Source organism: Melitaea cinxia, chromosome 24 (assembly GCF_905220565.1).
Source record: "Melitaea cinxia chromosome 24, ilMelCinx1.1, whole genome shotgun sequence".
NCBI classification, from domain to species: domain Eukaryota; kingdom Metazoa; phylum Arthropoda; class Insecta; order Lepidoptera; family Nymphalidae; genus Melitaea; species Melitaea cinxia.
In genome coordinates, this window is record NC_059417.1 from 8,836,533 (window position 1) to 8,853,786 (window position 17,254).

The 17,254-nt window shown below is 33.1% G+C and overlaps 1 protein-coding gene across 1 annotated transcript in view; it reads right to left on the reverse strand.

The window, feature by feature from the left end:
- The window catches only part of LOC123665653 (NACHT domain- and WD repeat-containing protein 1), a 67,878-nt gene that overhangs the window by 41,322 nt on the left and 9,302 nt on the right, over positions 1–17,254 (reverse strand). The window contains 1 exon segment of the mRNA XM_045599926.1: positions 11,338–11,345. Coding sequence (XP_045455882.1) covers positions 11,338–11,345 — 8 coding nt within the window.

A 17,254-nucleotide genomic window follows, 5' to 3' on the forward strand; every position in this document is an offset into this window, starting at 1 on the left:
CCATGTAGGAGAAGGATCAGAGCTTAATCCACCACGCTGGTCCAATGCGGGTTGGCGGATATATTCCTACTATGAGTAACGATCGCTATCAGGTGTACATGATAACAACCGGGACCGACGGCTTAACGTGCTCTCCAAGGCACGGTGGGGAGACCCACAAGGACTGCACAAACACCCAGACCACGGCAAACACCTGTATGGCCAATACAAATGTTTGTCATGTGCAGGGATTGAACCCGCAACCACCAGATCGTTTTGAGGAGGATGCTTGCTGAAATGACTTTAAAACAAAACATCACACCAATTATCTTATATGCATATGAAATTCTCGTATCACAATGTTAGTTAAAATACTTCGCCGAAACAGCTGGGCCAATTTTTAAGAAATTTTGTGTGCATATCGGGTGGGTTTGAGAATCGCCCAACATCTATTTTTCATACACCTCAGCTATAGGGTTGGGGGGGTTTAACAACATATATGGCAAAATAACGTTTGCGGGGCAGCTAGTAAATATATAAATGGCTATGGCTATATCTTTCTTTTTATTTTTTATTTTTTTTTTGTTATTAATGCTAAGTTTATTTTCGTATACAATAGAGCGCAGAAAGAAATAAAAAAGTAATAAAAATCTTAGAAATCTTTCAAAATATTCATTCATCAATTAGAATACATCTTCAAAATATTTCTATGGAAGATAAAGACCCATGATAAAACATCTTATGAATGAAAAGATCTTTTTACATTCTGTTCCATTCAATCAAAGTTATTAATGGATATAATCTTTACGTGAGAATGAAAGCCGTTTCCTTACTTTCAATGGTATTTATTTGTCACACTACAGATTATTGACATTTTATATTATCTAAGTTATAAAGGTATTTTTTTTTAAGTTCAACTTATTATAATACTATATCTTTAGGTTTTCTACAATTTAATAACTGTTTTTTTGCAGACGCAAAAACCGATTGCTTCCACACCACCATGCGTGAACAATTCGCTTTTTTTGTGCGCAGACTAAGGGGTAGCCCAAGCAGTCTGTTGAAGATGGTCGTGGAATGTTTTGGCTACTTCTAGCTTCGGCTGTAACACTACAAATGCTGGAGCGAAAGGTTTTATTAATAACTAGCTGCCCGGACAGACTTCGTTCTGTCAAGAGTTAATATTAAAACATAATTTTTTAAAAAACATTTTTTACTATTAAAACCTTCCGTGGGCCTTAAGGAACATACAAATAAATAAATTAGCCGAATTGGTGGAGCCATTCTCGAGTTATGCGCTTAGCAACATTCATTTTTATTTATGTAGATGCTAGCTGACCCCGCAAACGCTGTTTTGCCGTATACGTTATTTACTCCATTAATCCCCCCCCTCCTTATAATTTAGGGGTATGAAAAATAGACGTTAGCCGATTCTCAAACCTACCCGATATGCACGCAAAATTTTATAAAAATCGGTCCAGCCGTTTCGGAGGAGTATTGTTACTAACATTGTGACATTCTTTAACTTTTAATTGTTTGTAATTTTATTCTAATTGTCAAATATATCGTGGATTTTTTTTAATTAGGTACTTTTTTGTATTTTTTTTTTTGTAATTGTAAGAGTATTGGGCAATTAAAATATTTGTTTGTATTTGTAGTATAAAATGTAAAAAGAATTATCCTAATGGTCATTTATTACCTGAAATAAATATTTATTTATTTAATTTATTCAAAACTATTACGGCCACTACACACCACTATCACTTGCGAGAGCTCAAATAGCTGATTTTCAGTTGCTTATGTCTCAGAAATTTTAAAGCTATAGCTATACTTCTTGTGTCCGTATTTTTCGGTCATAATAACATATTCCGCCATTTTGATTGATTCTGATCTTCATTTATTTCTGTTTCTTTTGATGATAATTTATTTTATTTGGAAGCTGGTGCTGTGCGTGAGCGACATTCCTCCTCTGATCCGCTAGACCGACGATCTATGCCAGTTTGCGGTGGAGGCTGGATGAAGATTGCGGATACCTGAATGTTTGGCGTGAACTTGGGAAGGCCTATGTCCAGCAGTGGACCGCGATAGGCCGGAGAGAGGGAGAGTGAGTGTGAGGGAAAAGGAGAAAGAGAGAGGAAACTACATATTCCTTCTTTATCTGAAGAGTAAATAAATTAAACCACCACAAAATCATTGATGTACCACAAAATTGACATAGTTACTAGATCGTAAAATATTCGTTATTTTAATGACCCACCTGCTCATTTACTGTTCATTTACAGCAACCAAACCAAATGCAGTAAAAACCACATATTAATAAATACTTATTATTTCCGTGACGTCATAACACTTGATTCATTTTCGAATCTGATATCGTGTTTCATAAATGAATGAAATTTTTTATCTGCACTTATATTATCTCCACTCGTGTACTAATATAATAAAGCCGAGATTGTTTGTTTGAACGCGCTTATCTCGAACTAGTAGTTTGATTATAAAATTTGTTTTATCGTTAGATAGTCTGGTCAATGAATAAGGTTGCTGGTTGGAAATAGTGTATAGATTCTTATAAACGAAGTAATCATCTGTTTTTTTTTCTTACTTGAGTTACGTCACAACTTTTTACTGGATGTACTGATTTTGATTATTCTTTTTTTTCGAAAGCTAATTCTCATTGCGTGGCCTCATTTAAATTTTTGAACGAGATTTTTTTTTATATCACTAGATCTCACGTAGGTAGTTTTTGAGATATCGCTAATAATTTGCATTTTTTATGTGGAAGCTGGTGCTGTGCGTGAACGAGATTTCTCTTCCGACCCGCTGGATCCGATCTAAGCCAGTTTGCGGTGGAGGCTGGAGGAGGATACGTGTTGATGTATATTGAAGTCGGTTTTTTTTAGAACAAATGCAATTCTTAAACTAAAATCAATGTATAGTCAATAATAGTTAGTCGTTATATATAGAGGAGAGGAACGACGCTTATGAAACTCATCCAAAACTAAACATTTTTTAATATCATATCAAAAATCGACAGTTCCAGCGGTGGTCGAACCTGCGTCTCCGACTGACCGTGTCGGTGTTCTAGCCAATTAAGCTATGGAACGATGTACCCGCTCGATCGAAATTTTTGATATGATGAATTTATATTTAGTCATCCCAAACTGTTATGTGCACAACTAATTTAAAAAAAATGATTTTAAATTTTAATACTAATGAACGAAATAGGATAAAAAAGTTGTCCCATTTGTATAATATCTAAGCCGAAGCTCAGAATCACAAAAAGTTATTCAGTTAATTATCCCAATAAGTCCCACAAAATTTTTACGAATACTTTGAAATTTGTTTTACTCAACATTATGATATGAATCAAAAAGTTAAAGATTTAACGACTTTAACGACGACGAAATTTAAGAAAATTATCAATTAATTTTAATACATCCAATATTTTTATTACTAAATTGAGCGTACGAAAAGAATATACTAAAAGGTCCATAATATCTTACGGTATAGCTACTACGAAAGGAATTGTAGCAAAAGAAGTTTTTTATACAATCAGATTGGCAAATAAGCGTACGGCTCATCTTCTGCAACCTTAGAAAAAACAACATAGACGCCTGCAACATACACCAGAAGCCAGAAGTTTCGCAAGCGAGTGGCTAACCCTACCTAAATCCCCCCCAGTTCTGGTCACCTTACTCACCACTGGAATGAGGAAGGGGGCTCCAGATTATTTTCTGGTGTGTCTTACCTCAGTTTAAAAAGAAAGTCATGAAATGAAATAAACTGAAAACCATTTATTTTGCCATAATGATATACTTATAACTTACCGAACGTTAAAAAATATCTACAGGTATTTTCAAACAACTAACAATATAAGTTAGTGGAGATAGAAAGAGAGAATTACGTTTCGTAAGTTTTTTTTTGTTAACTTTTTTGGGAATAATATATAGATTTTTCAAAACATTCTTTTATACAAATCTGTTCATGAAGTAACGAACATAACAAGAAAGATGATCCAGTTTGGTGCAGGTGCTACAAATTCATTTTTGTACATAAAGATAAACCTATGTAACATTTGCCTTTTACGTAATTATCAGTATAAAGCATATTGTTAAGTTATATATATCATATAATAAATATTGTAATAGATATTAAATAATTAAGAGAGCACGAGACACATTCCGGTTCGGTTACGGTCGTCGTGACCCAGTTACCGGTGACGGACTGTCCACGTCACGCCGCGCGCCGTGTGTTTAACACTACGTACTTTTTACTAAGAAATTATCTACTACCGGCCATACCGCGTGCAAACATATGAAATTTAAGTCAGTTGTTAAATTAGCAGCCATTTTAGTTACCCTTCCGGTCCTAATTAAACAGAGTAATGTTTCACATTGAAATAATAAATTGTTATTTTAACTAAAAATGACTGGCTTTTACAGATAAGTCTATGAGGGTTTGGTAAAATTGATAATATGTAGGTAAATATTTCCAATAAAAACTTTCTACTACAATAAATAAATAATAATTAATAAATAAAATTATAACTTTTTTTAAACGATGGAATGTCCAATGTTAAATTCATCTCAACTACGGTTAATTGATAAACTGTGTGGCTACTCTGTAAAATGACATTTAAAAATTGGTTTACTTACACCTACATGTTTTATGATGATCAAAATGAGCGCTGTTTCTTTACAAATACGATGACTTAGGATTGTCTGCTAAAAATCTGGTTTTATTTGCGGTTGATGAATGTAATATAGCCTGGCCAGGAACTTTCCAGACAACGCGGTTTTTTTGTGTTATCTAGAAAAAATTAAACATAATTACATAAATTTTAAAAACCTTCCTCGATACCAGATAGGTGCACTATCTCCCGCAGTCAAGATACGTCATTAATTTTAATTAGGCGTGTATAATGTTAGCTTTTACAAGAGATACGGTTTCGTTTGACCCAGATACGTGATGAGGTTACGAGTGTGCCATCGATATAGTAGACAAAAGAAAACTTTGTTCTATTTTTATATGAAAAAACTATTTCTTAATGTAGGGAAGAGGGAATAAATTAATGTGTTTCCCAGAACTTTTTGTAATGGAAATTTTGATTGAAAAGTTTATTAATATGTTTTTGTCTTCTCGTCATGCTAACAGAATGTTAACTGAGGTAGGGCACAGCAGGAATTTCCTGCTCAAAATCTGGAGCAGAACCACTGGGGTAGTACTTCGACCTTACAGAAGATCACAGTAAAATAATACTGCTTTCAAGCAGGTTGTGTTGCTGTTGATGAGTAAGATGACCAGAGCTCCTGGGGGAATTGAGGATACGGTCGACAACGCGTATATGATGCTTCTGGTGTTGCAGACGTCTATAAGCTACGGTAATCGCTTACCATCAGGTGAGCTGTACGCTTATTTGCCGATATAGTTGTATAAAATATTTTAAAAGTAACTTTCTTGAAGTTAATGTAGGAATCAGATAATATAATTTCTAGAAATTTAAAGTGTAAAATATCTTTATCTTCTCGTAAAGCTTATAGAATGTCAGAATATTGTAGCTGAAATTTATTTAATCAACACAATAATCGCCGGTGGTAAATCGACTACACGCATCACTACTCTAGAACGATTGTCTATGCCCAAGTAAATTCCACAATTTCTGAATACCCACACTATCAAATTAAAACTACTAGCCCGTTGGCACAGTTTGTAGTGGCCCTGCTATCTGCTCCGCGGGTTGTGGGTTCGATTCCCACCTGAGTCTTTGTATTTAGATACTAGCTACCCGAACAGACATCATTCTGTCAAAAGTTGATAGATTTTTATTTATATAGAATTATTTAATTTTCTTTTAGTATTAAAATCTTCCGTGGACCTTAAGGAACATACAAAAAAATAAATTAGCAGAATTGATCGAGGCATCATTTTTAATTATATAGAAATATGAATTTATTATTTCCAGGTATATTATAAAAAAATACACCTCTATATACATATAAACAACATAAATATAAACAATATCAGCCGGCTGTTAACTATAACACAAGCATTAAGTTGCTTACCTTAGGAACAGACACTACTGTGTGTAAATGTTATAAGATATTTACTTATTTATTTAAGAAAAGAAAATAAAAATCTAACAATTTAGTTTTTTTTTGTTTAAGTTTTTGTATTGTACGTATAGTGATTATTTATTGTAAAAGTTATAATTGGATTGGCGTGTGTAGGAAAAAAGTTCTTAAATTTAATAAAAGAATTAAAAAAAAACATGTAGCGAGTATCAGTACGCGAATACAAACTCCATTTGTACGAATATTTGTACTTCCTAAAACTAAAATTTGTTAGTTATAACAGTTGTTATATTCAAGTTTCTTGGTTAAACCATCGTATAGCACGAATACAATGAGAATTCTTTGGAAACAACGTACTGGTTTACGTATCGTTTTCAAAGTTAACTAATATTTGAAGAGCCAGACGGTACTCACTACACTTGTAGGAGAGTAGTTTGCGTTAGGCTTTGTTCAGGTCTTAGTTGAATTATCAATTATTCCTACAACGTGGAAACAGTTGGTAGGAATAGTACGACTGGCCGTAATAAATAATTTTGAATTAGTTATTTTGACCTAATTCATAAGAAATGTACTATTGTGTAAACTTTTTTAATATATTTTTTGGAGTTTCACTTCTTAAGAATTGATTTTCATATTCGGCCCCCGGTACGAAAAAATATGAGGAGTAAAATCTACTGAACGAATGGCCTCGTTACATTTCTCGTAACTCCATCTAACGCGTAAAGTCAAAGGCTTAACGATGTTTTCTAATAACTGAGGTAGGGCACAGCAGGAATTTCCTGCTCAAAATATGGAGCAGCCCGACTGGGGTGGTACCTCGACCTTACAGAAGATCACAGCAAAATAATATTGTTTTCAAGCAGTATTGTGTTCCTGTTGGTGAGTAAGGTGACCAGAGCTCCTGGGGGGATTGGGGATTGGGTCGGCAACGCGCTTGCGATGCATCTGGTGTTGCAGGTGTCTATAAGCTACGGTAATCGCTTACCATCAGGAGAGCCGTACGCTTCTTTGCCGATCTAGTTGCATATAAAAAAGATAATATTTGAAAGTGTACTTTTGGTATGTACTAGATTAAAAGCTTACACCCCTAGTCAAGCGTGCGTAATCAAGTTTTACTTCAAAAAACGTTTTATTTTTTAATCGTCACGTCGACGTCACGTCACGGCTCAAACGACTCACCACTCAATGGCCGACTGTTTTAATTTAATAGACGCGTTGATGGAACAAATACACGGTGCTGGGTAATGTCGATTATGTAAGTTCCGCTCCATTCCTCACACGTATAACGTGCGTGACGTCAGCGAACTCTTTTGTTTCACTTGCTAAAGAATCACGATGACCGTCCACTCGATGGACGCGATAAAGCCCCTAGCTCATGCGATTTAATGATTTATTGTGTCGGTTTTCATAATGTTTGTGATCACGAGGCGTAGCTGGGAGTTTTAATGGGGAGAGATGGTTTGTCAATTGAGATATAACCAATGATAAAACCAATAATTATGTTGTTAGTATGTAACGGACGTAGTGCTTATATCGGATATTGATATTTTTTAAAAAGCGAATTAGATGCAATGTGAAATTGTTTTAATTATGAAGAGGGGTTGTTGCTCTTATACCGATACCTTGATACGCCTAAGTTTATAGACAGATGTTTTATAATCTTCATAAGATGAAGAGACTTTGAATAAAATATACTTTTTCAAATCGAACTAACACATTTTAAAATTACGGAAACGAACAAATTCTTTAAAATTTTCTTAGTAGTATAATCATAAGTAACAGACATAATTAATCAAGGATAAATAAATATACCGTTTTACATGTAACTTCACATATAAAGTATAGTGTAAAAGATATCTAGAAAAAAAAAAAAACTTAATCAATGCAAAATGTTTGCAAGACAAAAGCATTGCACTCTGATAACGCATTTGTACTCTGATAGCCCTATTAAGGCAGCTACGATTGGCGTTTGCAATTGTATACAAATGGGTTTCATGCGATTATATTCCCGACAGCTTTAGAGATGAAAAAAAAACGATGGGTAAAGTAAAGAGATTACAAGTCGTTACATTGCTCGAGCGTTAAAGAAATGGGTGGAGCGGTTAGATTAAACTCGTGTTTAATTTATTCATCTATCATAGGAGTACATTTCGAAATATTGCCATTAGTTGTCTATATATATTGTTAGAATCACTGGTCTCTGATAAGTTATCTGAAGTATAAATGGTATCCAACTGATGAAGGTTTATGATATAATGTTATCTATTGTTCACAATCAAACTTCACTTTATCTGTCAGATATTTTGTTTTCGCTATTTTTGAATTCAAAAGCTGTCGTATATATTATGCCTGATAAAACTAAATATTGAAGTCTAAAGATAAGTCTCGATAAGTCTAAAGATTGAAGATTTACCGTCAACCAGTCAATCAGTTCAGCCTATTGCAGTCCACACCAAGTTCACGCCAGACATCCCGGCGGAGGCGCCAGATCGCTATGTCAAACTACTACTGACTAAAAAACCACCACGTGTAAGCAGTCGTCTGCCGGTGGGGCGAATTGGGGTCGCGCTAGTATCGCCACCTCGCCCCGGGTTTTCCGCAATCCTCATCCTGCCTACACCGGCAATCTTACGTAGATCGTCGGTCCAAGATTTATCGATGGGAGATTAAAAAATTGCAATAGGTTACAAAGTTTGTTTGAGATGAGCTATATTATAACAGGCTATGATATATCACGCTACAGCTTATGGCAGTAACGAGGAAACTATTACCGCACCTTTTTAAACACTCTTTTTGGAGTTTTATACAAACGATATATATTTATAGCTTTGTTTTTATAATTAAGTGGTTTACGACACTTAAATGGCGCGCATACCATATAAGACAATGAGTATATGTTATGGTGAGTATATTATACGTAATTTGTGCATGCCATACTTAGCATATCTGTATTCTCTAATCTATTACACACTCAGCAAATATGTACTGAATGAAATATAAACTTACCTTTAAAGAAATAATAACAAGACGACATTTTAAATCCTACTAATATTATAAACGCGAAAATTTGTATGTATGGATGTATAGATGTATGGATGTATCATCTATACATCATATATCATCACTATGGATGTATGGATGTTTGTTCCTCTTTTACGCCAAAACCACCGAATGGATTTTAACGAAAGCTTACAGTAATATAGCTTATACATTAGAATAACTATAATGCTATAATTTACTATAGGCTATTAGGCTATAATTTTTTGAGATAGTGTGTGAATTCTCCAAAATATAACGATAATTGTCAAGTAAGTCGGAAAAAAATCTGCCATCTGCGAGCTATTCTGGCGCGCGCTGCAAAAACTGTTAAGTTTACACGTATATAATGTACGAGAGAAATGTTTATCTCAATTAGTCCTACAAAAAAGTCCGCGACAGCATAAAACCATAAAAACAATACAAATTGATAATACATTTCTAATGCACATTTGGTAGTAACAAATTGATTTTTATATCAAAATAAATACTTTTATCTACACTAATGTTGTAACATTCTACTTATGTTTCCAATACTTGACTTATAATTACTACTGTTATAGCGCAGACAACAAAACACTCAATTTAAGCAATTTCACATGATGGTATAATATCCACATCGATATCGTAAAATCTCATTATAACATCGCGCGCATGCGCGCAGCTGCGCTCTCATTGGTTAGATTTTAATGGCGGCAAAATCACTGTGACAATACACGTACGCGTGAATTTAATTTAATAAATTAAAAGTTAAAAATGGATAGCGACGATGATATTTGTACGCCTCCGGATATTCTAGAATTGGCAACAAAATTAACTCACAATCTTTTGCCAGAAAAATCTAGAAAATTATATGGCGAACTGAACAATAAGTTTTTTGTTAAATTCCACGTGAAAGAAGTCGCGAGTACAGCTAGTAAATAATAATTTTATAACATATAATTTTTTTAGTACAACCACCAGACCACGACTAATATTAGAAACCACTCATTTGGGACGGGTTATTTTTTTAATACAACTAACAAGGTTGGCTAACAAGCGCACAGCTCACCTGATGGTAAACGATTAGGCGTTCTCTAGACACCTGCAACACCAGAAGGTTCGCAAGCGCGTTGCTGATCCTATCTCAAACCGTCTCCAAGAGCTCTGGTCACCTTACTCACCACAGGAACATAACGCTCCTTGTAAGTTCGATAAGTCTGCAAATTGTACTAAACAATCTGTTACTATCTTTAAGCATTGTTTATAATTAACTAGCTTCTGCCCGCGACTTGGTATGCGTAGATTTCGCTCCTATTGGTCTTAGCGTGATAAAAAATAATTTTTCAAATCGGACCAGTAGTTCCTAAGATTGGCGCGTTCAAACAAACAAACAAACTCTTCAGCTTTATAATATTAGTATAGATTTGTGATTTAAGTACAAATAAATAAATAAAAACATAAAGGTAAATAGCAGTGGGTAAGTAGCACAGTATAACAAAATCGACGAGAAATAAGTAGATACTATGGTCCTTTCTTATGGTGAATAAGATATCCGAGAATCTTTATTACGTAACCTTTAAACTTTAACCTTTATACCTTAACCTTTATCTATATCCAGCTCCCTCCTACCCTTTATTCCTTTACCTAGTAACGTATTCCTTTCAAGATGATCAATGAACTCATTTTAATTATCGTAATATTTAATGATTGGTTAAAAATAAATTCTCAAATATGGTTAACATTTGGGCATCACACGAAGTTTCTACGGATTTTAATGAGAATCTAATCTTTTCCTGTACAAGTTACGCAAATAGGAAAAAATATTCTACTAGCTATACTTAACGTTTTTTCCGTGTAATTTTTGATCCGATATTAAATCTTTTTAGAGAAAAGCACAGATTAAATCAAAGTCAACAGAAATCTTTTATTTATACGACGACTTGTATCTCTTTAATTAAATTTTAAACCCAAACCTGCGTTAATTTGTTTGCCCGATTCCCTAAACATTAAGATTGTCATAATTTTAAGATTAAATAAATAATATTTACCTAAATTGCGCGGACAAAGGAGTTTCACACACTTATATTATACATAGAGAAGGAATGCAGAATGCTATTTTTTTTTAAATTATGCATAAAAATATAATAAATCCATAAAAAAGCATTATACACACAACTGTGTATTTCATATACAAACCGCATACATACTCTTTTGTTTATTGTTAGTTTGTGGTTAAATTATGGTCGAATTTCAACCTCTAGGCGATCACTAGTATATCTTAAATTAATAAATAAAGCTTATAACAATTTGCTCTCGATGCAAAAGGCGGTCTTATTGCTAAACAGCAATCTCTTCCCAAGCAACGTTTAAGCAAAGGACTAGCGTAAAATGTATGGGATGGGTGCAAAATCCTCTATAAAAAAAATAAAAATAAAAAAGTAATTAAAATTAGGTGCTTTAAGCATTCTTTACTTTTAGTGGTCGTTGTTATATAATGCTTGTTATATGTACGAGTATAATGCTAGTAATATTTTCGAAGGACAAAACTGTCACCTGACTTCAGATACCTTTGAAACGGTAATAGGCAATGAATCGTGAAGCAAAACGCTTTGATCTCCGATAAGCGTGATTGATTCCACACTATTCTATCGCTCGAGGACACAGACGCTGATTTTTTAAATCTTTTAAATGAAATTTCCTTTAAATTTCAGTCAGAGCTTGTCAATACATCAACGTTAAAGAACATTCGCTTTTTGATGTCGAAACGGGTTCGAAAGAAAAAAAACGTTTGTGAAATTATTTTTATTTTTACATATAAACCAACAGCAGCTTATTCCCGGTGGACAAAAATCACTCTATGAAAATTGTTTGCTTCAAAAGAAATAATAACAACATGTAGGTTGGACCACATTATTAAATATCCTTAGGTATCGTTTTATCATTTTTGGGTACTCCATGGTGGATTATAATGACCCCAAGTCACCAATCGAGCTGTTATGACACCATGGAATGAGTATTAATATAATAAGTCTTAGAACAAAAAAAAAAAAACTTTATAAACATATAACGTTAACAAGGTTCCTCTGGGGTGAAGGGTTTGACAACATCATATATATTTTAATAAAAATCCTAGTTCTAATAAGATAAATTAAATTAAACTAAAAAAAAGTAACGTCAACTATTCAGTAATTTTTAAATTATATCATTTTCGTATTCTGTAATAATTAAGAAAATGAAATAAAAATGATCGAAACCCGTAATCATTCTCAAGTTATGGAAAGCCAGTGGCAAAGATCACGAGATATATAAAAGACCTTCCTATAAATTTTCAACTTTCTTGGTCACGTCAACATCACGACTTACATATAAAACGGAAAATTTTAAGTTCGCCCGTAATCATAGCGTTTGGAATAGTGCCGAAATATCGTGAACCCAAAACGATCACAACCGTAACAAATAAGGTAAATATGTCTTATTATATAATACATAAAGTTTTCATATAAAAGAAGATATGAAAATCATAACGACAGACGATATCGATAAAATCAAAAATAAACATTCAAATAGTACTCGACCGCTACAAACAAATGATTAAATTGAATCACCTACGCTCATCGCGTCTGGCTCGGTTCCAGGAGGGACGTTTATTTTTCTTCAGATTTTAAAATTTGTAATAAGTGTAACTCACGCTCCTCAACCTGTCCCGATGAAAATATAGTTTAAATATAAATATTAGGAATGTAGATTGTAATAATTTCGACATTTTAACGGCTATTGAATTAGTGGTTAGTTGGTTGGAGAAATTGAATTGGATATTCTGGTAGCACGTTTCAGTTCAACGAATTTAAAATTTACGTTATTGTAATTGATAATTGATACATTATTATATAATTGTAAAACTTAATATAATTATATAAACGCAGATTACTATTGTGAAATTTTAATTGGAAAATATAAATAAAACTTTATATAAGGGTACGGAAAGAAATATCTTGCTTAAAATTTGGAGCAGCTCAACTGGTGAATTGAAAACGCTACACGCTCAATTTATTTACATGCGAACGACTTTACAATAGCGGTTGCTGCCCCCAACAAAACCTGTAACATTAAAAAAGTTGCGAGTGTGTTGCTGACCTTTAGGGAAATGGAAAACCCCTACATTATAGCGCTCAGAAAACTAAACTATTTAACGAAATTTGAATTTTTACGATTTTATGTTTGTGTTACCCACACATTGGGAAATTCTAAACATTTTTTTCCCGCTGGAACGGTCAATTTTTGATATGATATTTAAAAAAAATTTGAAATTTGAATTATTAAAAAAATGATATTTCGAACAGCACATGAATTATCAGCATTCCTATACAGATTCATTATATAAACAAGATCCGGAGAGTTGACAGAAGATACGTATGTGTGCCACGCGTCTGCTGATAGCCCTGATTTATGGCACTCCGGAGTCCCAGCCGGTAGAAAGACGCTTGTTTATGCTCGAATCTCTACTTCACACGAGGCTTACTTATACGTTCATGCGAATTCTTTGGAGTAATTTGATTTCAAATAAATACCAAACCTGATCTAATATGTAGTCGAGCAAGTGTCGTCATAACGTTAGCCATACTCATAACTAAATCAGAAAGATGATTGACATGATGATGATGATAACGTAGACAATTGATAACTATCATTATTCATGGTAGGAAAATTATCAGCTAACATACAATGGGATAGCGTAGCGGAATGGACTCCAATCTTTCTCCTATAAAGAAAATACCTTTGCCTAAAAAAAGGACATTTCTATTATATGTCTATATAAATTCGCTAAAATATCGAAGCGGAACGGAAAGAATAATCAAAACCAGTTTAAAGAAAAATATGTGCCCATTAACAAACTGTTGTAATATATTAAAATGGTTTTTTGTTGTTATTAACAATAAAAAGTAGTATTTGTTAAAGAACTTTGTTAACCCTCTGTTTTAACTACTAAAACTTATGATGCAGATAAAATAGAACATATTTGGCGCCAAAACTAACTGTCATCGAGAGCACGTGCGAATTCGCGGAGCACGACACTTGAGTTGACAATAGAACAATTGTATATTTATTTTTAAAGCTGATCTACTTTTGTTGAATGATTCTTTAAATATAAACTTAAATTGATTCTAGTTTTAGATACTTAATTGGGATTTAATAGTACACTAGCGACCCGCCCCGGCTTCGTACGGGTGCAAAAACTATCAGTGTTCCTCTACTATATTATGCATGTATTATACATATAAACCTTCCTCTGGAATCACTCTATTTACTAAAGAAAACCGCATCAAAATCCGTTGCGTAGTTTTAAATATCTAAGCATACAGACAGCGAGAAGCGAATTTGTTTTACTTTCTGTCTACATCTTAGAACATTTAATGTTCTAAGATGAGACAGGGAAAGATCGCACTGAAACAGATTAAATAATAAAATAGTTATATATATAATTTAATAATGAAAGAAAAGCTTGAGATAGCTTTTTGTAATCATATCACGCCTTGGCCATATTAAAACAAGTGGATTTCTTATTAAAGTAATATTCATAGTGCTTAAATCATAATTTGTATTTTATCTAGCCTTACTGTAATGTGTCTACCTACATATAAATTCGTTTAGCCCTTAGGGTATTAAGTTAATGATATTTTATAATATTTTTTTAGTTTTCGTATTTTAATATTATTATTAGGTACAAGCATATTATTACATTCAACTAGCTGTGCTCGTGACTCCGTCCGCGTGGAATTTGAAAAAAATGTTGTTCAGTTAGAAAATAAAAAATAACTAAAATAAAATACGCCTAAATTACGCCTTATTAAATCAGCTATCTGCCAGTGAAAGTCCCGTCAAAATCGGTCCAGCCGTACCAGAGATTAGCCGTAATAAACAGACAGACAGACAAAAATTGTAAATAATGTTATTTCTGTATATGTACTGTGTATAAGTCGATATGAATTTTGCAAAAAGCGATTATTTTAATATTACAAACGGACACTCCAATTTTATTTATTTGTATAGATGCTATAGTAATAGACCTGGCGAGCTTTTTGCTGCCATATTTTTTTCTAGTATGTATAGATTTTATTAAATTTCCTTTTATAAAAACTTTTCTGGCAACAATGAGCACATAAAATAAAAAATTAAGCAATTTGGTGCATTTCGGTAATTCATTTTTATTTATATAGAAGATACTAGATGTGTCCTCGGTGTCACCCGCGTTAATTTAAGGAAAAAACGTACATAAATTTTTTAAGTATATAGCAGTGGTTCCCAAACTTATTTTATCTACTGCCCGCTTAGAGAATGAATTATTTTATAGTGCCCCCTTTGAGCAATCTTTTAATTATTATTAGTTGATGTTCACAATTTGCAGTCGAGAGTCCTTATAGATTAAATGACAAATCGCCCCCCAAGCGTCTACACAACGCCACCATTTTTTTTCTAGGTCTCTTACCCCTCTTTAGTACTGGCAAGGGGGCGTTATCGCCCACTTTGGGAAAGGTTGGTATAACTCTTCCTCGGTAAATGAATTATCCATTACCCAACACAAAAGAAAAACAATTCAAATCAGTAGTTACCTAAGCCGTATACAATACATAAGTTTGCCTCACGAATCAATCTGTCTATTGGTAAAAAGCGCATGAAAATCAGTTGAGTAATTTTTAGATTGAAACGTTCAAACAAACAAATTCTTCAGCATATATATTAGCAGTATAGATTGAATATGTATTAGATTTCGCACTACTTAATTTCAGCGTTTTGTTGTCACAATGTCTGTGAACTACCAGACGTGTAACACGATACTTGCAGTCATTCACTTAAAACAAATACTCAGTGACACGAGACACTAGTGCCGATGTCATCAAATTGTTTTCATAATTTATTCGTCGTGAGATCGCTGGGAAAAACTGAATTGCTAATGCAATAAACTATCTTTTTATTAACCGACTTCAAAAAAGGAGGAGGTTACTCAATGCGACCGTATATATATTTTTTTTTAATGTATTTCAGAGACAACTTCGTCGTTTATGAACCGATTTTGATAATTCTTTTTTTATTGGAAAGGAAATATTCCAGGGGTGGTACCATGATAAGGAAACCAGGATCTGATAATGGAATCCCAGAGAAATCGAGGGAAACTATCGAAAATCGTAGTGATAGTCGTCACGTCAACGTAAATTGATGAAAAAAAATAATTAACAAACGCACGTTTTGACGTTTTTTTTTTTCGTTTGCGAGCAAACATAATTATTATTTATTGCTAGCTGATCGAACAGACGTCTTAACTCATAAAATATAAAACGTGTGAATATTAAATGCGACAAAGCCAGTACTGCGGTCACCAACCCGCCTGCCCAGCGTGGTGACTATGGGCAAAACACATGAGTTCACGTTATTTTTGGCGTAAACTTGTGGAGGCCTGTGTCCAGCAGTGGACTTTATAGGCTGTAATGATGAATATTAAATAATTGGTACGTTTTTCAAACTTTCCTAATTTATCTTTTAAATAAGAACCTTCTACAAAGTATTAAAACACTAGATGTTCCCCGTGGTTTCACACACGTTCATTTTAGAAAAAAGAGGTACTAAAATATTATATAGCCTCGATAAATGGGCTATCTAGCACTGAAAGAATCAGATTTTCAAATCAGACTAGTAGTTCCTGCGATTAGAGCGTTCAAGCAAACAAACAAACAAACAAATATACTATCCAGTTTTATAATATTAGTATAGATTTATAAAAATTGTAGCTGAATTGATCCAAGAGTTTACTAGTTTTGCTTGTAAGCAGTACATTTAGCGATTCACATTTACTTATGTAGACTACGAGTATGTATATTCTTTTTCATCAAAGTTATTTTATTAAATATTTTTACATCTCCTTTACTAGTAATGTTAAAATATTTACTTACATTATTATATTATTAATATATATATTATTTATATTATACTATTTATATTATTACATATTATATTATTTATATTATTACATTACATTATGTATTATATATTTGTTCTTCCAAACTTTAGGATTCGTAATACGTCCATGTGTATATATAGATATATATACTAGCTGACCTGGCGAACTTCGTAACACTATTTTTTCTTAAATATAATAATTACATATATTAAAATATAATATAGCCTATTTTTCA